Source organism: Cheilinus undulatus, linkage group 20 (assembly GCF_018320785.1).
Source record: "Cheilinus undulatus linkage group 20, ASM1832078v1, whole genome shotgun sequence".
NCBI lineage: Eukaryota > Metazoa > Chordata > Actinopteri > Labriformes > Labridae > Cheilinus > Cheilinus undulatus.
The window spans coordinates 42,070,906-42,098,891 of record NC_054884.1 but is presented as its reverse complement, the minus strand read 5'-3'; the positions used below and the strand labels follow the sequence as shown (position 1 = coordinate 42,098,891).

Below are 27,986 nucleotides of genomic sequence, written 5' to 3'. Positions count from 1 at the left end.
TCAAAGACATGGCTAGAATGTTTTAAAAGCTTTGAAGGATGACGTCATCATCAAAGACATGGCTAGAATGTTTTAAAAGCTTTGAAGGATGACGTCATCATCAAAGACACTACGGAATGTTTTAAAAGCTTTGAAGTATGACGTCATCATCAAAGACACGGCCGGAATGTTTTATAAGTTTTGAAGGAAAGGCCAGGATGTTTTATGAGCTTTAAAGGATGATGTCTTTAAAGGCAGAATGTTGGTGAAGCTGGGGATGTTGGGAGCTTTTGCCAAATTTGAGGCCATAGTTGGCTGCTTAAGAAAAGTTGTTGGTGTGATGAGGAGCAGAGAAACCCTTTTCCAAAGGTTTCCATGAACAGTCATCAGAGGGGAGAGGTTGCTGCTGTCGTTGAGTGACCTAAAATACCTCTGGGCCTACGTGAAAGGGCCAGACCCTCAGAAAAACCACTTCCATTTCTAAAATTCCTGCTAGTGTGTGGACGAGGCCTCAGAGCCCTCTGCTGGTTGAAGAGCACTGCTGTTTTTACGTTTGATGATTTACTGATTTGTAATTTTATCGTTAACTTCTGTTTGATGAACTGCTGCTAGCTCACGCTCAGTCCTGCATCTGAGAATGTTTTTAATTGTGACGTTTTCTTTCAAACCCTTCATCTCTGAGGTCTGAACTTTTACTAAAACACCATCGGTTTGATCACAGTGACACCTGGTGGACACTTAAAGAACTATCGCGTCAGCTCCAAGGCTGCTGATTGGTCCAAACCTTCGGTAGCAGTGCTGCTGCAGTGGTAGACTGCTGAAAGGGCTAATGCTAACATTAGCAATAAGAAATAAAACTTTTATAACAATAACACCTTGATTTATAGTCCTGTCAATCAAATGTGGAGCATCCAATCGTCTAGGTTTATATCTAATGGGCAGTGCTTACATCTTTAACACTTGAACCATTAACCTTGGCTTTAAATTTACCTTAGCAACAAATTATTTTTCTGTCACATCTGATGTTTTTATTACTGATATGAAACTGAACCTAAATACAAGAATTCTCACAAATCAGTCCTTCTTGTTGTTTTTACATTTTATTGGTAACCACGTTTTCAACTCAAAAACAGAAAAAACTGTGTTGAAATGTACCAGATGACTGATATCTTATATTTTTAATAACAACAGCATGAAAGTGAAATCCATAATAATCCCTGTTCACACCAGTTTAGCATCAGTTAGCCAGCTAGCACAATGACCTGAGCATAGCGTAGCATAGAGACTGAGGGTAACTGTTAGCCTGTTATTTAGCACAGTTTCACCTTTTATTATGGCTGTTTCAGCCGAGACGTCTTCTATGTAACAGACTTTGTATTTCACACAATAAAGAACGGACACCATAAAAACCAGGGCAGGGTCAGACCAGGTATTTTGGGTTTAGGGTGGGTAAGAACAAGTTAGAGGGATTTTAAACACATCCATTAGCACAGTGAAGTTAGCATGCACTAACAGACTCCAGGATTAGTTAAGGCTAATTAAGGGCAGAAAACACAGAGCTTTACTGTTTGTTTTATTTCATTAATGCTAATGGAGCCTTTGCTATGAACCAAGAATAAATACTGAACATTTCACTGTTTTTATTAAAACAAAAAGTGATCTGATGTCACTAAAATCCTCCAGGACTTCTAGAGAAACAAAAAGGGTACAAGCTGGCTTTGGAAACTTTATACAAATATTTTTACATTACCCTTTTTTAAACTGTTCTAGAAAATACCACCCACCCAGTTCAGACCAAAGATTCATGAGACGAGTTAAAACCTGCTGCTGCCTGCAACGGGACGCTCTGCAACACTGACAGTGTGTCAGCTCACACCCCTGCACCTGGAGGAGACGCACCGCTCCACAGCTCTCTGTTTCATCAGACTTTAGAGACTTTCCCTGGTGGTTTTAAAAGGAGTTGTAGCAGCAGCTTTTTTTCTCACATTTTTTAAAATTTGAGAGGATTGCTTTTCTCCTGAGTGGGTGTGGCTTCGTCTTCTTTTTCAACAGACATGCCCACACCATCCTGGAGCAGATTTTACTGCCTCATTTCTGATTTTGAGATGTAATTTTATATACTTAAAGATGTTTAATTAGACTGAAATTTGACCTGGAGGTTCATAACATAGTAGTCTGTCATACAACAAACCTAAATACTGATTTATTTTTATCACTTTACAGGGACTTTAACAGCCAGTAGCAAGGTGCTTCTTTTTTTGGTAAACTAAAAAATGTCCCTCCCCTCTGGTGATAGTCCTACACCCCTCATCTTACTATATTGTATTGTACTAGTAATAATATTGCACTGATGGATTTAACTTAAAGCTGCATACGTCTGTGGTAGATGCTGATGGCGTTCTCAGACCTGCTGTTTAGCCGGTCTGACTCCGCCCCCAGAGATGCAGTCGTCCTCTGATATGCTCTGATCTGACTCTGTCATGGATCTCTGGTCTGAACCAGGCTGAAGACTGGAGTGGAATCTGTCTGTCATTGCGTCTTCTGCAGCATCCTAATGATCTTTTTAAACTTCAGCCGAATGGCGATGTCCAGCGGCGTCTCTCCGTCCTGAAGAAGAGGATGAAGAGAAGAAGATTTAGCTGCAATCTCCTTTTATCCCAGAAATCTTACCGTTTTAATGCTTACTTTATTTTGAATATCTGTTTTAGCGTTTCTCTCCAGCAGCAGAGGAACCAGACGATGATTTTTCCTCTGACAGATGTAATGAAGGGCCGTGTTTCCTCTCTAAACAAAGAAAAGAGGAAGAACATGAAGTCTGAGGAAGAGGAGCAGCTAAGGTGCTAATTTCAAGCTAAAAGCTGTTCCTGGATTCTAAAACTCTGAATCTAACCAGAGGGAGAGAGATTAAAAAGGTTCAGATGATCATAGACAGCTAAAGAACAGAACAAGATCCACTCAGAAGCTGTTAAATCCTCATAATCCACTTTTACTGGTCGTTATTCTCAATAGAAGAAACAGGAAGTCAGCGCTGACTCACGTAGTCGACAGCGTTGACGTTAACTTTGCTGCTAAGCACCGCCGTCATCAGCGCCTTCTGCTGCCGCTGTTTCTGCAGCTACAACACAAACACAGAAAAGAGGACAGGGCCTCAGCCATCACCTTTAAAACCCGCCTGAAACCGAAAACGCCACAATCACAGTCACAGTCACCATCACAGTCACAATCACAATCACAATCACAGTCACAGTCACAATCACAAACACAGTCACAGTCACAATCACAGTCACAGTCACAATCACAGTCACAATCACAAACACAGTCACGGTCACAATCACAGTCACAGTCACAATCACAATCACAATCACAGTCACAGTCACAATCACAAACACAGTCACAGTCACAATCACAATCACAGTCACAGTCACCATCACAGTCACAATCACAGTCACGATCACAATCACAGTCACAGTCACAGTCACTTTCACAGTCACAATCACAATCACAGTCACAGTCACCATCACAGTCACAATCACAGTCACGATCACAATCACAGTCACAGTCACAGTCACTTTCACAGTCACAATCACAATCACAGTCACAGTCACTTTCACAGTCACAATCAAAATCAGTCACAATCACAATCACAGTCACAATCACAGTCACAATCACAGTCACAATCACAGTCACAGTCACTTTCACAGTCACAATCAAAATCAGTCACAATCACAATCACAGTCACAATCACCATCACATTCACAATCACAATCACAGTCACAATCACAATCACAGTCACAATCACCATCACATTCACAATCACAATCACAGTCACAATCACAATCACAGTCACAATCACAATCACAGTCACAATCACAGTCACTTTCACAGTCACAATCACAATCACAGTCACAGTCACCATCACATTTAAAATCACAATCACACTCACAATCACAATCACAGTCACAATCACAGTCACAGTCACTTTCACAGTCACAATCACAGTCACAATCACTTTCACAGTCACAATCACAGTCACAATCACAGTCACAGTCACTTTCACAGTCACAATCACAGTCACAATCACTTTCACAGTCACAATCACAGTCACAGTCACTTTCACAGTCACAATCACAGTCACAATCACTTTCACAGTCACAATCACAGTCACAGTCACTTTCACAGTCACAATCACAGTCACAATCACAGTCACAATCACAATCACAGTCACAATCACAGTCACAGTCACAATCACAGTCACAATCACAGTCACAATCACAGTCATAGTCACCATCACAGTCACAATCACAGTCACAATCACAGTCACAATCACAGTCACAATCACAGTCACAGTCACTTTCACAGTCACAATCACAGTCACAGTCACCATCACAGTCACAATCACAATCACAGTCACAATCACAATCACAGTCACAATCACAGTCACCATCACAGTCACAATCACAGTCACAGTCACTTTCACAGTCACAATCACAGTCACAGTCACCATCACAGTCACAATCACAATCACAATCACAGTCACAATCACAATCACAGTCACAGTCACCATCACAGTCACAATCACAGTCACAGTCACAATCACAGTCACAGTCACCATCACAGTCACAATCACAATCACAGTCACAGTCACTTTCACAGTCACAATCACAATCACAGTCACAGTCACCATCACAGTCACAGTCACAGTCACTTTCACAGTCACAATCACAGTCACAGTCACAGTCACCATCACAGTCACAATCACAATCACAGTCACAATCACAGTCACAATCACAGTCACAATCACAGTCACAGTCACTTTCACAGTCACAATCACAGTCACCATCACAGTCACAATCACAATCACAGTCACAGTCACAATCACAGTCACAGTCACCATCACAGTCACAATCACAATCACAGTCACAGTCACAATCACAGTCACAATCACAGTCACCATCACAGTCACAATCACAGTCACAGTCACCATCACAGTCACAATCACAATCACACTCACAGTAACAGTCACAATCACAAACACAGTCACAGTCACCATCACATTCACAATCACAGTCACAATCACAGTCACAATCACAGTCACAGTCACTTTCACAGTCACAGTCACAATCACAGTCACAGTCACCATCACAGTCACAATCACAGTCACAATCACAGTCACAATCACAGTCACAGTCACTTTCACAGTCACAATCACAGTCACAGTCACCATCACAGTCACAATCACAGTCACAATCACAATCACAGTCACAGTCACAATCACAGTCACAGTCACCATCACAGTCACAATCACAGTCACAGTCACTTTCACAGTCACAATCACAGTCACAGTCACCATCACAGTCACAATCACAGTCACTTTCACAGTCACAATAACAGTCACAGTCACCATCACAGTCACAATCACACTCACAGTCACAGTCACTTTCACAGTCACAATCACAGTCACAGTCACCATCACAGTCACAATCACAGTCACAGTCACCATCACAGTCACAATCACAGTCACTTTCACAGTCACAATCACAATCACAGTCACAGTCACCATCACAGTCACAATCACAGTCACAGTCACTTTCACAGTCACAATCACAGTCACAGTCACCATCACAGTCACAATCACAGTCACAGTCACTTTCACAGTCACAATCACAATCACAGTCACAGTCACAGTCACCATCACAGTCACAATCACAATCACAGTCACAATCACAGTCACAGTCACAATCACAGTCACAATCACAGTCACCATCACAGTCACAATCACAGTCACAGTCACTTTCACAGTCACAATCACAGTCACAGTCACCATCACAGTCACAATCACAATCACAATCACAGTCACAATCACAGTCACAGTCACCATCACAGTCACAATCACAGTCACAGTCACAATCACAGTCACAATCACAGTCACCATCACAGTCACAATCACAGTCACAGTCACCATCACAGTCACAATCACAATCACACTCACAGTAACAGTCACAATCACAGTCACAATCACAGTCACAGTCACCATCACATTCACAATCACAGTCACAATCACAGTCACAATCACAGTCACAATCACAAACACAGTCACAGTCACAATCACAGTCACAGTCACTTTCACAGTCACAATCACAGTCACAACCACAATCACAGTCAAAGTCACAGTCACAGTCACCATCACAGTCACCATCACATTCACAATCACAATCACAGTCAAGTCACAATCACAGTCACAGTCACAATCACAGTCACAATCACAGTCACAGTCACAATCACAGTCACAATCACAGTCACAGCCACAATCACAATCACAGTCACAGTCACAATCACAGTCACAATCACAGTCACAGTCACTTTCACAGTCACAGTCACAATCACAGTCACAATCACAGTCACAGTCACAATCACAGTCACAGCCACAATCACAATCACAGTCACAGTCACCATCACAGTCACAATCACAGTCACAATCACAATCACAGTCACAGTCACAGTCACTTTCACAGTCACAATCACAATCACAGTCACAGTCACCATCACAGTCACAATCACAGTCACTTTCACAGTCACAATCACAGTCACAGTCACTTTCACAGTCACAATCAAAATCAGTCACAATCACAGTCACAATCACCATCACATTCACAATCACAATCACAGTCACAATCACAATCACAGTCACAATCACAGTCACAGTCACTTTCACAGTCACAATCACAGTCACAATCACAGTCACTTTCACAGTCACAATCACAGTCACAGTCACCATCACATTTAAAATCACAATCACACTCACAATCACAATCAGTCACAATCACAGTCACTTTCACAGTCACAATCACAGTCACAATCACTTTCACAGTCACAATCACAGTCACAATCACAATCACAGTCACAATCACAGTCACAATCACAATCACAGTCACAATCACAGTCACAGTCACAATCACAGTCACAATCACAGTCACAGTCACAATCACAGTCACAGTCACCATCACAGTCACAATCACAGTCACAATCACAGTCACCGTCACAGTCACAATCACAGTCACAGTCACTTTCACAGTCACAATCACAGTCACAGTCACCATCACAGTCACAATCACAATCACAGTCACAATCACAATCACAGTCACAATCACAGTCACAGTCACCATCACAGTCACAGTCACTTTCACAGTCACAATCACAGTCACAGTCACCATCACAGTCACAATCACAATCACACTCACAGTCACTTTCACAGTCACAATCACAGTCACAGTCACCATCACAGTCACAATCACAATCACAGTCACAGTCACTTTCACAGTCACAATCACAATCACAGTCACAGTCACCATCACAGTCACAATCACAGTCACAGTCACTTTCACAGTCACAATCACAGTCACAGTCACCATCACAGTCACAATCACAGTCACAGTCACTTTCACAGTCACAATCACAGTCACAGTCACAGTCACCATCACAGTCACAATCACAATCACAGTCACAATCACAGTCACAATCACAGTCACAGTCACAATCACAGTCACAATCACAGTCACCATCACAGTCACAATCACAGTCACAGTCACTTTCACAGTCACAATCACAGTCACCATCACAGTCACAATCACAATCACAGTCACAATCACAATCACAGTCACAATCACAGTCACAGTCACCATCACAGTCACAATCACAATCACAGTCACAATCACAGTCACCATCACAGTCACAATCACAATCACACTCACAGTAACAGTCACAATCACAGTCACAATCACAAACACAGTCACAGTCACCATCACATTCACAATCACAGTCACAATCACAGTCACAGTCACTTTCACAGTCACAGTCACAATCACAGTCACAGTCACCATCACAGTCACAATCACAGTCACAATCACAGTCACAGTCACTTTCACAGTCACAATCACAGTCACAGTCACCATCACAGTCACAATCACAATCACAGTCACAATCACAATCACAGTCACAGTCACAATCACAGTCACAGTCACCATCACAGTCACAATCACAGTCACAATCACAGTCACAGTCACTTTCACAGTCACAATCACAGTCACAGTCACCATCACAGTCACAATCACAGTCACTTTCACAGTCACAATCACAGTCACAGTCACCATCACAGTCACAATCACACTCACAGTCACAGTCACTTTCACAGTCACAATCACAGTCACAGTCACCATCACAGTCACAATCACAGTCACAGTCACCATCACAGTCACAATCACAATCACAGTCACAGTCACTTTCACAGTCACAATCACAATCACAGTCACAGTCACCATCACAGTCACAATCACAGTCACAGTCACTTTCACAGTCACAATCACAGTCACAGTCACCATCACAGTCACAATCACAATCACAGTCACTTTCACAGTCACAATCACAATCACAGTCACAGTCACAGTCACAATCACAATCACAGTCACAATCACAGTCACAATCACAGTCACAGTCACAATCACAGTCACAATCACAGTCACCATCACAGTCACAATCACAGTCACAGTCACTTTCACAGTCACAATCACAGTCACAGTCACCATCACAGTCACAATCACAATCACAATCACAGTCACAATCACAATCACAGTCACAATCACAGTCACAGTCACCATCACAGTCACAATCACAATCACAGTCACAGTCACAATCACAGTCACAATCACAGTCACCATCACAGTCACAATCACAGTCACAGTCACAATCACAGTCACCATCACATTCACAATCACAGTCAAGTCACAATCACAGTCACAGTCACAATCACAGTCACAATCACAGTCACAGTCACAATCACAATCACAGTCACAGTCACAATCACAGTCACAGTCACAATCACAGTCACCATCACATTCACAATCACAATCACAGTCAAGTCACAATCACAGTCACAGTCACAATCACAGTCACAATCACAGTCACAGTCACAATCACAGTCACAGTCACAATCACAGTCACCATCACATTCACAATCACAATCACAGTCAAGTCACAATCACAGTCACAGTCACCATCACATTCACAATCACAATCACAGTCAAGTCACAATCACAGTCACAGTCACAATCACAGTCACAGTCACAATCACAGTCACAGTCACAATCACAGTCACAGTCACTTTCACAGTCACAATCACACTCACAGTCACAATCACAGTCACAATCATAGTCACAGTCACAATCACAGTCACAGTCACAATCACAGTCACTTTCACAGTCACAATCACAGTCACAGTAACAGTCACCATCACAATCACAATCACAGTCACAGTCACAATCACAGTCACAGTCACAATCACAGTCACTTTCACAGTCACAATCACAGTCACAGTCACAGTCACAATCACAGTCACAGTCACAATCACAGTCACTTTCACAGTCACAATCACAGTCACAATCACAGTCACAGTCACAGTCACAATCACAGTCACAGTCACCATCACAATCACAGTCACAGTCACAGTCACCATCACAATCACAGTCACAATCACAGTCACAGTCACTTTCACAGTCACAATCACAATCACAATCACAGTCACTTTCACAATCACAGTCACAATCACAGTCACAATCACAGTCACCATCACAATCACAATCAGTCACAATCACAATCACAGTCACAATCACAGTCACAATCATAGTCACAGTCACAATCACAGTCACAGTCACAATCACAGTCACTTTCACAGTCACAATCACAGTCACAGTCACAATCACAATCACAGTCACAGTCACAGTCACCATTACAATCACAATCACAGTCACAATCACAGTCACAGTCACAATCACAGTCACAATCACAATCACAGTCACAGTCACTTTCACAGTCACAATCACAATCACAGTCACAGTCACTTTCACAGTCACAATCACAGTCACAGTAACAGTCACCATCACAATCACAATCACAGTCACAGTCACAATCACAGTCACAGTCACAATCACAGTCACTTTCACAGTCACAATCACAGTCACAGTCACAGTCACAATCACAGTCACAGTCACAATCACAGTCACTTTCACAGTCACAATCACAGTCACAATCACAGTCACAGTCACAGTCACAATCACAGTCACAGTCACCATCACAATCACAGTCACAGTCACAATCACAGTCACTTTCACAGTCACAATCACAATCACAGTCACAGTCACCATCACAATCACAGTCACAATCACAGTCACAGTCACTTTCACAGTCACAATCACAATCACAATCACAGTCACTTTCACAATCACAGTCACAATCACAGTCACAATCACAGTCACAGTCACCATCACAATCACAATCAGTCACAATCACAATCACAGTCACAATCACAGTCACAATCATAGTCACAGTCACAATCACAGTCACAGTCACAATCACAGTCACTTTCACAGTCACAATCACAGTCACAGTCACAATCACAATCACAGTCACAGTCACAGTCACCATTACAATCACAATCACAGTCACAATCACAGTCACAGTCACAATCACAGTCACAATCACAATCACAGTCACAGTCACTTTCACAGTCACAATCACAATCACAGTCACAGTCACTTTCACAGTCACAATCACAGTCACAATCACAATCAGTCACAATCACAGTCACAATCACAGTCACAGTCACAATCACAGTCACTTTCACAGTCACAATCACAGTCACAGTCACAATCACAGTCACAATCACAGTCAAAGTCACAGTCACAGTCACCATCACAGTCACAATCACAGTCACAATCACAGTCACAGTCACCATCACATTCACAATCACAATCACAGTCACAGTCACAATCACAGTCACAATCACAGTCACAATCACAGTCACTTTCACAGTCACAATCACAGTCACAGTCACAATCACAGTCACCATCACAGTCACAATCACAGTCACAATCACAATCACAGTCACAATCACAATCACAGTCACAGTCACTTTCAAAGTCACAATCACAATCACAGTCACAGTCACCATCACATCCAAAATCACAGTCACAATCACAGTCACCGTCACAATCACATTCACAATCAGTCACAATCACAGTCACAGTCACAATCACATTCACAGTCACTTTCACAGTCACAGTCACAATCACAGTCACAATCACAGTCACAAACACAATCACAATCAGTCACAATCACAGTCACAATCACAGTCACAATCACAATCACAGTCACAATCACAATCAATCACAGTCACAATCACAGTCACAAACACAATCACAATCAGTCACAATCACAATCACAATCACATTCACAATCAGTCACAATCACAGTCACAGTCACAATCATAGTCACAATCACAGTCACATTCACAATCACAGTCACAGTCACAATCACAGTCACAATCACAGTCACATTCACAATCACAGTCAGAATCACAGTTACAAACACAATCACAGTAACAGTTACAATCACAGTCAATGTCACAATCACAGTCACAATCACAGTCACAATCACAATCAGTCCCAATCACATTCACAATCAATCAATCACAGTCCCAATCACAGTCCCAATCACAGTCACAGTCAACGTGACAATCACAGTCACAATCAATCACAGTCACAATCACAGTCGGAGTCACAATCACAATCACAGTAACGTTTAAAGTCACAGTCACAATCACGATCACAGTCACAATCACGATTACAGTCACAATCACAGTCACAATCACGATCACAGTCACAATCACAGTCACAATTACAGTCACAATCACAGTCACGATACAATCACAGTTACAATCACAGTCACAATCACAGTTACAATCACAATCAGTCACAGTCACAATCACAGTCACAATCACAATCAGTCACAATCACAGTCACAATCACAGTCACAGTCAAAGTGACAATCACAGTCAATATCAATCACAGTCACAATCACAGTTACAATCACAATTAGTCACAATCACAATCACAGTCACAATCACAATCAGTCACAATCACAATCACAGTCACAGTAACAATCACAATCACAGTCACAATCACAATCACAATCACAGTCACAATCACAATCAGTCACAATCACAATCACAGTCACAGTAACAATCACAATCACAGTCACAATCACAATCACAGTCACAATCACAATCAGTCACAATCACAATCACAGTTACAATCACAGTCACAATCACAGTCACAGTCACCATCACAGTCCCAATCACAATCACAGTCACAATCACAATCACAGTCACAATCACAGTCACATTCACAATCACAGTCAGAATCACAGTTACAAACACAATCACAGTAACAGTCACAATCACAGTCAATGTCACAATCACAGTCACAATCACAGTCACAATCACAATCAGTCCCAATCACATTCACAATCAATCAATCACAGTCCCAATCACAGTCCCAATCACAGTCACAGTCAACGTGACAATCACAGTCACAATCAATCACAGTCACAATCACAGTCGGAGTCACAATCACAATCACAGTCACGTTTAAAGTCACAGTCACAATCACGATCACAGTCACAATCACGATTACAGTCACAATCACAGTCACAATCACAGTCACAATCACAATCACAGTCACAGTCACAATCACAGTCACAGTCACCATCACAGTCACAATCACAGTCACAGTCACTTTCACAGTCACAATCACAGTCACAGTCACCATCACAGTCACAATCACAGTCACTTTCACAGTCACAATAACAGTCACAGTCACCATCACAGTCACAATCACACTCACAGTCACAGTCACTTTCACAGTCACAATCACAGTCACAGTCACCATCACAGTCACAATCACAGTCACAGTCACCATCACAGTCACAATCACAGTCACTTTCACAGTCACAATCACAATCACAGTCACAGTCACCATCACAGTCACAATCACAGTCACAGTCACTTTCACAGTCACAATCACAGTCACAGTCACCATCACAGTCACAATCACAGTCACAGTCACTTTCACAGTCACAATCACAATCACAGTCACAGTCACAGTCACCATCACAGTCACAATCACAATCACAGTCACAATCACAGTCACAGTCACAATCACAGTCACAATCACAGTCACCATCACAGTCACAATCACAGTCACAGTCACTTTCACAGTCACAATCACAGTCACAGTCACCATCACAGTCACAATCACAATCACAATCACAGTCACAATCACAGTCACAGTCACCATCACAGTCACAATCACAGTCACAATCACAGTCACCATCACAGTCACAATCACAGTCACAGTCACCATCACAGTCACAATCACACTCACAGTAACAGTCACAATCACAGTCACAATCACAGTCACAGTCACCATCACATTCACAATCACAGTCACAATCACAGTCACAATCACAGTCACAATCACAAACACAGTCACAGACACAATCACAGTCACAGTCACTTTCACAGTCACAATCACAGTCACAACCACAATCGTCAAAGTCCCAGTCACAGTCACCATCACAGTCACAATCACATTCACAATCACAATCACAGTCAAGTCACAATCACAGTCACAGTCACAATCACAGTCACAATCACAGTCACAGTCACAATCACAGTCACAATCACAGTCACAGCCACAATCACAATCACAGTCACAGTCACAATCACAGTCACAATCACAGTCACAGTCACTTTCACAGTCACAGTCACAATCACAGTCACAATCACAGTCACAGTCACAATCACAGTCACAGCCACAATCACAATCACAGTCACAGTCACCATCACAGTCACAATCACAGTCACTTTCACAGTCACAATCACAGTCACAGTCACTTTCACAGTCACAATCAAAATCAGTCACAATCACAGTCACAATCACCATCACATTCACAATCACAATCACAGTCACAATCACAATCACAGTCACAATCACAGTCACAGTCACTTTCACAGTCACAATCACAGTCACAATCACAGTCACTTTCACAGTCACAATCACAGTCACAGTCACCATCACATTTAAAATCACAATCACACTCACAATCACAATCAGTCACAATCACAGTCACTTTCACAGTCACAATCACAGTCACAATCACTTTCACAGTCACAATCACAGTCACAATCACAATCACAGTCACAATCACAGTCACAATCACAATCACAGTCACAATCACAATCACAGTCACAGTCACAATCACAGTCACAATCACAGTCACAGTCACAATCACAGTCACAGTCACCATCACAGTCACAATCACAGTCACAATCACAGTCACCGTCACAGTCACAATCACAGTCACAGTCACTTTCACAGTCACAATCACAGTCACAGTCACCATCACAGTCACAATCACAATCACAGTCACAATCACAATCACAGTCACAATCACAGTCACAGTCACCATCACAGTCACAGTCACTTTCACAGTCACAATCACAGTCACAGTCACCATCACAGTCACAATCACAATCACACTCACAGTCACTTTCACAGTCACAATCACAGTCACAGTCACCATCACAGTCACAATCACAATCACAGTCACAGTCACTTTCACAGTCACAATCACAATCACAGTCACAGTCACCATCACAGTCACAATCACAGTCACAGTCACTTTCACAGTCACAATCACAGTCACAGTCACCATCACAGTCACAATCACAGTCACAGTCACTTTCACAGTCACAATCACAGTCACAGTCACAGTCACCATCACAGTCACAATCACAATCACAGTCACAATCACAGTCACAATCACAGTCACAGTCACAATCACAGTCACAATCACAGTCACCATCACAGTCACAATCACAGTCACAGTCACTTTCACAGTCACAATCACAGTCACCATCACAGTCACAATCACAATCACAGTCACAATCACAATCACAGTCACAATCACAGTCACAGTCACCATCACAGTCACAATCACAATCACAGTCACAATCACAGTCACCATCACAGTCACAATCACAATCACACTCACAGTAACAGTCACAATCACAGTCACAATCACAAACACAGTCACAGTCACCATCACATTCACAATCACAGTCACAATCACAGTCACAGTCACTTTCACAGTCACAGTCACAATCACAGTCACAGTCACCATCACAGTCACAATCACAGTCACAATCACAGTCACAGTCACTTTCACAGTCACAATCACAGTCACAGTCACCATCACAGTCACAATCACAATCACAGTCACAATCACAATCACAGTCACAGTCACAATCACAGTCACAGTCACCATCACAGTCACAATCACAGTCACAATCACAGTCACAGTCACTTTCACAGTCACAATCACAGTCACAGTCACCATCACAGTCACAATCACAGTCACTTTCACAGTCACAATCACAGTCACAGTCACCATCACAGTCACAATCACACTCACAGTCACAGTCACTTTCACAGTCACAATCACAGTCACAGTCACCATCACAGTCACAATCACAGTCACAGTCACCATCACAGTCACAATCACAGTCACAGTCACTTTCACAGTCACAATCACAATCACAGTCACAGTCACCATCACAGTCACAATCACAGTCACAGTCACTTTCACAGTCACAATCACAGTCACAGTCACCATCACAGTCACAATCACAATCACAGTCACTTTCACAGTCACAATCACAATCACAGTCACAGTCACAGTCACAATCACAATCACAGTCACAATCACAGTCACAATCACAATCACAATCACAATCACATTCACAATCACATTCACAATCACAGTCACAGTCACTTTCACAGTCACAATCACAGTCACAGTCACAATCACAGTCACAATCACAATCACAATCACAGTCACAATCACAATCACAGTCACAATCACAGTCACAGTCACCATCACAGTCACAATCACAATCACAGTCACAGTCACAATCACAGTCACAATCACAGTCACCATCACAGTCACAATCACAGTCACAGTCACAATCACAGTCACCATCACATTCACAATCACAGTCAAGTCACAATCACAGTCACAGTCACAATCACAGTCACAATCACAGTCACAGTCACAATCACAGTCACAGTCACAATCACAGTCACAGTCACAATCACAGTCACCATCACATTCACAATCACAATCACAGTCAAGTCACAATCACAGTCACAGTCACAATCACAGTCACAATCACAGTCACAGTCACAATCACAGTCACAGTCACAATCACAGTCACCATCACATTCACAATCACAATCACAGTCAAGTCACAATCACAGTCACAGTCACCATCACATTCACAATCACAATCACAGTCAAGTCACAATCACAGTCACAGTCACAATCACAGTCACAGTCACAATCACAGTCACAGTCACAATCACAGTCACAGTCACTTTCACAGTCACAGTCACAATCACAGTCACAGTCACAATCACAGTCACAGTAACAATCACAGTCACAGTCACAATCACAGTCACAGTCACAATCACAGTCACAGTCACTTTCACAGTCACAATCACAGTCACAGTAACAGTCACCATCACAATCACAATCACAGTCACAGTCACAATCACAGTCACAGTCACAATCACAGTCACTTTCACAGTCACAATCACAGTCACAGTCACAGTCACAATCACAGTCACAGTCACAATCACAGTCACTTTCACAGTCACAATCACAGTCACAATCACAGTCACAGTCACAGTCACAATCACAGTCACAGTCACCATCACAATCACAGTCACAGTCACAATCACAGTCACTTTCACAGTCACAATCACAATCACAGTCACAGTCACCATCACAATCACAGTCACAATCACAGTCACAGTCACTTTCACAGTCACAATCACAATCACAATCACAGTCACTTTCACAATCACAGTCACAATCACAGTCACAATCACAGTCACAGTCACCATCACAATCACAATCAGTCACAATCACAATCACAGTCACAATCACAGTCACAATCATAGTCACAGTCACAATCACAGTCACAGTCACAATCACAGTCACTTTCACAGTCACAATCACAGTCACAGTCACAATCACAATCACAGTCACAGTCACAGTCACCATTACAATCACAATCACAGTCACAATCACAGTCACAATCACAGTCACAATCACAATCACAGTCACAGTCACTTTCACAGTCACAATCACAATCACAGTCACAGTCACTTTCACAGTCACAATCACAGTCACAATCACAATCAGTCACAATCACAGTCACAATCACAGTCACAGTCACAATCACAGTCACTTTCACAGTCACAATCACAGTCACAGTCACAATCACAGTCACAATCACAGTCAAAGTCACAGTCACAGTCACCATCACAGTCACAATCACAGTCACAATCACAGTCACAGTCACCATCACATTCACAATCACAATCACAGTCACAGTCACAATCACAGTCACAATCACAGTCACAATCACAGTCACTTTCACAGTCACAATCACAGTCACAGTCACAATCACAGTCACAGTCACCATCACAGTCACAATCACAGTCACAGTCACAATCACAATCACAGTCACAATCACAATCACAGTCACAGTCACTTTCAAAGTCACAATCACAATCACAGTCACAGTCACCATCACATCCAAAATCACAGTCACAATCACAGTCACCGTCACAATCACATTCACAATCAGTCACAATCACAGTCACAGTCACAATCACATTCACAGTCACTTTCACAGTCACAGTCACAATCACAGTCACAATCACAGTCACAAACACAATCACAATCAGTCACAATCACAGTCACAATCACAGTCACAATCACAATCACAGTCACAATCACAATCAATCACAGTCACAATCACAGTCACAAACACAATCACAATCAGTCACAATCACAATCACATTCACAATCAGTCACAATCACAGTCACAGTCACAATCATAGTCACAATCACAGTCACATTCACAATCACAGTCACAGTCACAATCACAGTCACAATCACAGTCACATTCACAATCACAGTCAGAATCACAGTTACAAACACAATCACAGTAACAGTTACAATCACAGTCAATGTCACAATCACAGTCACAATCACAGTCACAATCACAATCAGTCCCAATCACATTCACAATCAATCAATCACAGTCCCAATCACAGTCCCAATCACAGTCACAGTCAACGTGACAATCACAGTCACAATCAATCACAGTCACAATCACAGTCGGAGTCACAATCACAATCACAGTCACGTTTAAAGTCACAGTCACAATCACGATCACAGTCACAATCACGATTACAGTCACAATCACAGTCACAATCACGATCACAGTCACAATCACAGTCACAATTACAGTCACAATCACAGTCACGATACAATCACAGTTACAATCACAGTCACAATCACAGTTACAATCACAATCAGTCACAGTCACAATCACAGTCACAATCACAATCAGTCACAATCACAATCAGTCACAATCACAATCACAATCACAGTCACAGTCACAATCACAATCAGTCACAATCACAATCACAGTCACAATCACAGTTACAATCACAATTAGTCACAATCACAATCACAGTCACAATCACAATCAGTCACAATCACAATCACAGTCACAGTAACAATCACAATCACAGTCACAATCACAATCACAATCACAGTCACAATCACAATCAGTCACAATCACAATCACAGTCACAGTAACAATCACAATCACAGTCACAATCACAATCACAGTCACAATCACAATCAGTCACAATCACAATCACAGTTACAATCACAGTCACAATCACAGTCACAGTCACCATCACAGTCCCAATCACAATCACAGTCACAATCACAATCACAGTCACAATCACAGTCACATTCACAATCACAGTCAGAATCACAGTTACAAACACAATCACAGTAACAGTCACAATCACAGTCAATGTCACAATCACAGTCACAATCACAGTCACAATCACAATCAGTCCCAATCACATTCACAATCAATCAATCACAGTCCCAATCACAGTCCCAATCACAGTCACAGTCAACGTGACAATCACAGTCACAATCAATCACAGTCACAATCACAGTCGGAGTCACAATCACAATCACAGTCACGTTTAAAGTCACAGTCACAATCACGATCACAGTCACAATCACGATTACAGTCACAATCACAGTCACAATCACAATCACGATCACAGTCACAATCACAGTCACAATTACAGTCACAATCACAGTCACGATACAATCACAGTTACAATCACAGTCACAATCACAGTTACAATCACAATCAGTCACAGTCACAATCACAATCAGTCACAATCACAATCAGTCACAATCACAATCACAATCACAGTCACAGTCACAATCACAATCAGTCACAATCACAATCACAGTCACAATCACAGTTACAATCACAATTAGTCACAATCACAATCACAGTCACAATCACAATCAGTCACAATCACAATCACAGTCACAGTAACAATCACAATCACAGTCACAATCACAATCACAATCACAGTCACAATCACAATCAGTCACAATCACAATCACAGTCACAGTAACAATCACAATCACAGTCACAATCACAGTCACAATCACAATCAGTCACAATCACAATCACAGTTACAATCACAGTCACAATCACAGTCACAGTCACCATCACAGTCCCAATCACAATCACAGTCACAATCACAATCACAGTCACAATCACAATCACAGTCACAATCACAATCAGTCACAATCACAATCACAGTTACAATCACAGTTACAATCACAGTCACAATCACAGTTACAATCACAATCAGTCACAATCACAGTCACAATCACAGTTACAATCACAATCAGTCACAATCACAATCACAGTCACAATCACAGTTACAATCACAATCAGTTACAATCACAATCACAGTCACAATCACAATCAGTCACAATCACAATCAGTCACAATCACAATCACAGTCACAGTCACAATCACAATCAGTCACAATCACAATCACAGTCACTCAAAATCACAATCACAGTCCAATCACAATCATGATCACAGTAACAATCACATTCAGTCACAATTACAGTCACAATTACAGTCACAATCACAGTTACAATCACAGTCACAATCACAGTTACAATCACAGTCACAATCACAGTTACAATCACAATCAGTCACAGTCACAATCACAGTCACAATCACAATCAGTCACAATCACAATCAGTCACAATCACAATCACAGTCACAATCACAGTTACAATCACAATCAGTCACAATCACAATCACATTCACAGTAACAATCACAATCACAGTCACAAGCACAGTCACAATCACAGTCACAATCACAATCACAATCACAATCAGTCACAATCACAGTTACAATCACAGTTACAATCACAGTCACAATCACAGTTACAATCACAATCAAAGTCACAATCACAGTCACAGTCACCATCACAGTCCCAATCACAATCACAGTCACAATCACAGTCACAATCACAATCAGTCACAATCACAATCACAGTTACAATCACAGTTACAATCACAGTCACAATCACAGTTACAATCAAAATCAAAGTCACAATCACAGTCACAGTCACCATCACAGTCACAATCACAGTCACAGTCACAATCACAATCACAATCAGTCACAATCACAATCAGTCACAATCACAATCACAGTTACAATCACAGTTACAATCACAGTCACAATCACAATCAGTCACAATCACAGTCACAGTCACAGTCACAATCACAGTTACAATCACAATCAGTCACAATCACAATCACAGTCCAATCACAATCATGATCACAGTAACAATCACATTCAGTCACAATTACAATCACAATCATTCACAACCACAGCCCTGATCCCAAAAAAACTGGGACACTGTGATACATCTAAACCACAGTCATATCTCATTCAACATGATTCAGCAAGGCCCTCTTTTTTCTGCTTGGATGCCTTGTTACTGACTTGATAAGTGTGTGTGTAAAAAGTGTGTGTGTGTATTTTATTTGAGTTTTAATGATTCTGATCTACTATAAACAGTGGAGTTGTGTAAACATACTGGAAGAAGTAAAAATAGTTAAATAAAAGTCCAGATGTGGAAAGGGTTAATTTTTGTTTTCATTTAATATTCCAGTTTTGCATCGCACAGTTACGACTATAACTTATGATTTTGACCTTTTACATTCACAGTTTTAATTTTAAGTCATGTTTTGACATTTTAATTCAATATTTTAAATTTTATCTCATATTTTGACCTTCAAAACTCATGATTTTGAATTTCATCCCATTTTAAATTTATGATTTCAAATATCTTATATTTTTACCTTTAAACTCATAATTAAAAACATGGTTTTGAATTTTGGCTTATTTTAGACCTTTTAAAGTCTCAAAATTTTATTTAATCTCATAATTTGACCTGTAAAACTCACAATTTCAAAGTTTTTCCTCATATATTTCCTTTTTAAAAACATTATTTTGACTTAATTTCACGTTTTAAAGATTTGAACTAATAAGTTTGACTTTTTATTTTAGGTTTTGAGCATTTAGACTTATCTTTTTGACTTTTTTAAATCTCAAAATCATAAACCTCCATGTTAGATTTTTTTCATCATAATTCATCACTGGTGAAAGTGAGGTTGACAGTTTCTGGTTAAATATTGACCCTGTCGGCCCTCAGGTTAGACCTGAATCCAGAGTCCGGCCCCTGCTGTGACTGAGTTCGACACCCCCATCTATGCGTTAGGATATTAAAGGAACCCTTGAGGGTCAAAAGTCAAACAGAGGTTTTATTTAAACCGGCCTGTTTCAGCTGAGATCATAGAACCCTGCAGCGGCGTCATCGTACCAGGAGGAAGTATCCCAGCAGCAGGATGGGCAGCAGGATGGCGATCATGAGATAATCCAGCAGAGAGAGGCTTCTCTTGGCAGCGTAGTGCAGACAGTTCCTCTGCTTCTGTAACCAAAAACCAACACGCCGTTCTTTAGCGACCTGGACTATTAACCTGCTCTTCATCGTGACATCATTGGCTCAACTCACCTTATTCGTCAGGTGGACGTTGGCCTCGTTCTCCAGCAGGTACTCGACAACCCTCACGTTGCCACGGCGACAGGCTGCAATGAGGGGCGTGTCCCCGTAGTGCTCCTCCTGGACATTCAGCTGAGTCGGGTCTTTTTTCAGGACGCGGTACAGCTGATGGATGTCTCCGTCATACGCCGTCTGACAGGCCGGCTGACAGCGAGGAGGGGAGAGACGGAGGGGTTAATGGTAGCAGATGGAAGAGGAGCTTGTTACCTTTTAAACATCAAATTACTCTGGGACATGAGGGCGGGTGATACGATATGATATGGTCAGATCAGCATCTGAGTTCATCAGGATTCTTTTAGAATAATCTCTATGTCGCTGAGCAAAAGCTCAGGAGGAAAGGAGCCACAGACCAGACCTGGATCTGGTCCACCTGCACCCTGGAGAATCTGTGTTAAACCATAAATCCTGTTTGATGTGAATGATTCAGGACTTTTATTTCAGCCGTTACCCCCAGCCCTACCATCAGGAGGTTTCAAACTGGGAGTAAACTCAGAGTGACTGATGGATGCGCCTCTCCTGTGACCAACAGCAAATATTTTGTTTGCAGTGAAAACTAATTACTCTGTGTACACACACTTTGCATGAACAGACTGCTCACACACACACACACACACACACACTGCAGACCTGATCTCATTTCTGTAAACTTCCAGGATGAACCAGTAGAACCAGTTTATTCATGTTAACTGGACACAGATACGAGGATGTTTTTGACCCTGATAACTACACAGCTATTTAAAGGCTGGTTAATTATTTCACACATCGTACAATAAGAACACTCGACTTTTCAAACAAACGAGGAAGAAAGCACCGCCACACACGGCCCTCAGGCCCCGCCAAAGTAAAAGCACAGAAGAGACATTTTTCTGTTCAATCAAGAAAATAAAAAGCAGTAAACACTGAACTATCTACCAGTGGAGCTGAGAGGAGACAGGGAGGAGACATTACATCTGTTTCTGATCACCTCCACACACTCCTGACATAGTTCTCATTCTTCTCTCCACATGGTTGGAAGACCCCCATCAGAATTTACAGCTGAGAACAACGCCCAACTTTACCTGCTGAAAAGACTCAATACAGGGCTTTAATGAACACAGGACAGGCCTTTAATAACCATAGGACAGGCCTTTAATAAAGACAGGACAGGCCTTTAATAACGACAAGACAGGCCTTTCATAAAGACAGGACAGGCCTTTAAAAAGGACAGGACAGGCCTTTAATAAAGACAGGACAGGCCTTTAATAACCACAGGACAGGCCTTTAATAAAGACAGGACAGGCCTTTAATAAAGACAGGACAGGCCTTTAATAACGACAAGACAGGCCTTTAAAAAGGACAGGACAGGCCTTTAATAATGACAGGACAGGCCTTTAATAAAGACAGGACAGGCCTTTAATAACGACAGGACAGGCCTTTAATAAAGACAGGACAGGCCTTTAATAACGACAAGACAGGCCTTTAATAAAGACAGGACAGGCCTTTAAAAAGGACAGGACAGGCCTTTAATAAAGACAGGACAGGCCTTTAATAACCACAGGACAGGCCTTTAATAAAGACAGGACAGGCCTTTAATAAAGATAGGACAGGCCTTTAATAACGACAAGACAGGCCTTTAATAACCACAGGACAGGCCTTTAATAACGACAGGACAGGCCTTTAATAAAAACAGGACAGGCCTTTAATAACGACAGGACAGGCCTTTAATAAAGACAGGACAGGCCTTTAATAACGACAGGACAGGCCTTTAATAAAGACAGGACAGGCCTTTAATAACCACAGGACAGGCCTTTAATAAAGACAGGACAGGCCTTTAATAATGACAGGACAGGCCTTTAATAAAGACAGGACAGGCCTTTAATAACGACAGGCCAGGCCTTTAATAAAGACAGGAAAGGCCTTTAAAAAGGACAGGACAGGCCTTTAATAACCACAGGACAGGCCTTTAATAACCACAGGACAGGCCTTTAATAAGGACAGGACAGGCCTTTAATAAAGACAGGACAGGCCTTTAATAACGACAGGACAGGCCTTTAATAAAGACAGGAAAGGCCTTTAAAAAGGACAGGACAGGCCTTTAATAAAGACAGGACAGGCCTTTAATAAAGACAGGAAAGGCCTTTAAAAAGGACAGGACAGGCCTTTAATAAAGACAGGACAGGCCTTTAATAAAGACAGGACAGGCCTTTAATAACCACAGGACAGGCCTTTAATAAAGACAGGACAGGCCTTTAATAACGACAGGACAGGCCTTTAATAAAGACAGGAAAGGCCTTTAATAAAGACAGGAAAGGCCTTTAATAAAGACAGGAAAGGCCTTTAAAAAGGACAGGACAGGCCTTTAATAAAGACAGGACAGGCCTTTAATAAAGACAGGAAAGGCCTTTAATAACCACAGGACAGGCCTTTAATAACCACAGGACAGGCCTTTAATAAAGACAGGACAGGCCTTTAATAAAGACAGGAAAGGCCTTTAATAACCACAGGACAGGCCTTTAATAAAGACAGGACAGGCCTTTAATAAAGACAGGACAGGCCTTTAATAAAGACAGGAAAGGCCTTTAATAACCACAGGACAGGCCTTTAATAACGACAGGACAGGCCTTTAATAAAGACAGGAAAGGCCTTTAATAACCACAGGACAGGCCTTTAATAAAAACAGGACAGGCCTTTAATAAAGACAGGAAAGGCCTTTAATAAGGATAGGACAGGCCTTTAATAAGGATACAAAAGGCCTTTAATAACGACAGGACAAGCCTTTAATAAAGACAGGACAGGCCTTTAATAAAGACAGGACAGGCCTTTAATAAAGAGAGGAAAGGCCTTTAAAAAGGACAGGACAGGCCTTTAATAACGACAGGACAGGCCTTTAATAAAGACAGGAAAGGCCTTTAAAAAGGACAGGACAGGCCTTTAATAAAGATAGGAAAGGCCTTTAATAAGGATAGGACAGGCCTTTAATAAGGATACAAAAGGCCTTTAATAACGACAGGACAAGCCTTTAATAAAGACAGGACAGGCCTTTAATAACGACAGGACAGGCCTTTAATAAAGACAGGAAAGGCCTTTAAAAAGGACAGGACAGGCCTTTAATAACGACAGGACAGGCCTTTAATAAAGACAGGAAAGGCCTTTAAAAAGGACAGGACAGGCCTTTAATAACCACAGGACAGGCCTTTAATAAAGACAGGACAGGCCTTTAATAACCACAGGACAGGCCTTTAATAAAGACAGGAAAGGCCTTTAAAAAGGACAGGACAGGCTTTTAATAAAGACAGGACAGGCCTTTTATAACCACAGGACAGGCCTTTAATAACGACAGGACAGGCCTTTAATAAAGACAGGAAAGGCCTTTAATAAAGACAGGACAGGCCTTTAATAAAGACAGGAAAGGCCTTTAATAACCACAGGACAGGCCTTTAATAAAGACAGGACAGGCCTTTAATAAAGACAAGACAGGCCTTTAATAAAGACAGGACAGGCCTTTAATAAAGACAGGAAAGGCCTTTAATAACCACAGGACAGGCCTTTAATAAAGACAGGACAGGCCTTTAATAAAGACAGGAAAGGCCTTTAATAAAGACAGGACAGGCCTTTAATAAAGACAGGAAAGGCCTTTAATAACCACAGGACAGGCCTTTAATAAAGACAGGACAGGCCTTTAATAAAGACAAGACAGGCCTTTAATAACCACAGGACAGGCCTTTAATAAAGACAGGACAGGCCTTTAATAAAGACAAGACAGGCCTTTAATAAAGACAGGACAGGCCTTTAATAAAGACAGGAAAGGCCTTTAAAAAGGATACAACAGGGCCCTCAATAATGGGTAATAGTGACAATAAGTAAACAGGCAACAGACCAGGTGTAAGAATTGGTTTAAAAGTGAAAAAATGGGCTTAAAGTGGCACAAATTGTTGATGAAAATGGGTTAAAATTGGAATTACACAGTAAATTTGGGTAATACCTGGCAAAAACGGGGGCAAATTGTGCAAAATTAATTAAAAGTGGCAAATAATCGTGGAAAAACTGGGCGAGAAAAGTGGTGAAAAAGTGGAACAAATAAATCATTTCACTATTTAAATCCAAGAAAAAAGTTTGACAAAACTTTTCAGCTCTAAAGAGGAAACTGTTAGCCAGGATGCTAGCAACAATGCTAGTGATAAGACACACATCATCATTATCAATAACCCACAGCTGGAGACTATTCCCTGGTTCATCAGCATAAACCTCAACAAATGACCATACTGCTGTTCATTTTACTCATTTTATACATCTGTTTTAATAAAAATGGGTCAAATATGCAGTTTGAAATCATTTTTAAAGTACTCTTAGTTTCAAAGGTATTTGGTGACCCCCCCCCCCCCCCCCCACACACACACACACCCCCACACACACACACACACACACTCCCAGACTCTGTCAGTGTGAACAGACTCTGTACTAAAGTCTCTATTGTTAGACTTTCCCGCCCTCTCCTCCACCTGTCGACCATCAAACACCACTTTCACCCTCAGCACATGGAATCACACTCAGATGACATCAGGCCGCCGTGTTCCCGCCGTCTGCAGGTGAGTTCAGGTAAACCGAGTCTGACGCAAACACGCACCCACACTAAAACACGCGCGCGCCGGAAGTAAGAGCAATAAACCTTTAAAAAGGTAATAAAGTCTAAAGATGTCGCTTTAAAAGGACAGTAGGAGCTCTTACCTCGGAGTAAACCAGACCCATGACCGCCGGCACCAGCACACCTGGACGAGTAAAGTTCTCCACACCAGCAGGGAGGAACTTCCGGTTAGATGTTTCAAAATAAAGGCCGAGTTTGTCGCTTCTTCCCCGCCCTCATTTCTGAAGCATGTTTATTCCCAAAATACAAATATTTATATTTTATCCATGAAGATAAACTATTATTTGGTAAAACCTACTCAGAAACCTCCTGGTTCATTTATGTTTGTGTAAATATTTAAGGTGGAATAAATCCATGAGTCAGTCAGACATTTCTCTGATCTCTTCCTGTTAAAATGAACATAAAAGATGATTTTATCACTTTGAACTGAATCTACCTCCATAATTGGTCATTTAAGAAACTTTATAATGGTATATTTATATATAAATTACTGTATATTTATATTATTGTATTATTGTATACTTATATTTATATTATTGTATATTTATAGTTATTTTATTGTATTATTGTATGCTTATATTTATATTTTTGTATTATTGTATGCTTATATTTATATTTTTGTATTATTGTATGCTTATATTTATATTTTTTATTTATATTGTATATTATTTTGGTGACATGGGCCTAAAGGAAAGGGAAATAAACACAAAATCAAACTAATTTTCATCTGTTTAAAATGTTTAATATCTAAAAGTCATCTATTTATAATCACTTTATGGACAAAAGTATTCAGCCACCTGACCATTATTAGTTATTCTTAGTATTCAGATAGATGAACTTTGACCTGCAGCTCTAGCAGCCTCCTCTCTTCTCTGAAGGCTTTCTAGAACATTCTGGGGTGTTTCTGTGGGAATGTGTGTCCATCCCTCCTGTAGAGCCTTTATGAGATCAGGCTCTGATGTTGGACCAGAGGACCTGGACCACAATCTCTGTTCTAGTTCATCCCAAAGGTGCTGGATGGGGCTGAGGTCAGGACTCTGAACTCATCAGACCAGGTCTGGTCTCTGGGCCACAGTCCTGCTGGAATAGAAAAGGGCCTTCCCCAGACTGTTGGAAGCATAGCATTGTCCAGAATGTCTTGGTCTGCTGAAGCATTAAGACTGGCCTTCACTGGAGATAAGGGGTCTAGACCAGACCCTGAAAACCAGCCACAGACCATTATCCCTCCTCCAGCAGGAAACCGTCCATGAAGCTCCTGCTGCAGTTTTAGTGTTTACATTCATGCCAGAGGAAGGTCAGAACTCTTCAGCAGAAACTTGGAGACTTTTACCCATGATCCTTAGCAGTTGTTGACCCTCTGCTCTGTGATTTTACCTGGTCT

The 27,986-nt window shown here is 41.4% G+C and overlaps 1 protein-coding gene across 1 annotated transcript; it reads right to left on the bottom strand.

Annotated features, from left to right (window-relative positions):
* Positions 1–11: 11 nt before the first annotated feature.
* Positions 12–26,752, bottom strand: ankrd22 (ankyrin repeat domain 22). Its single transcript, XM_041814867.1, has 6 exons — positions 26,689–26,752; positions 21,937–22,128; positions 21,745–21,852; positions 3,017–3,094; positions 2,665–2,763; positions 12–2,586 (listed from the first exon to the last, which is right to left on the bottom strand). Exons 1-6 carry the CDS (start codon positions 26,707–26,709, stop codon positions 2,509–2,511), a joined length of 576 nt encoding a protein of 191 aa, XP_041670801.1. The 5' UTR covers positions 26,710–26,752; the 3' UTR covers positions 12–2,508.
* Positions 26,753–27,986: the final 1,234 nt, after the last annotated feature.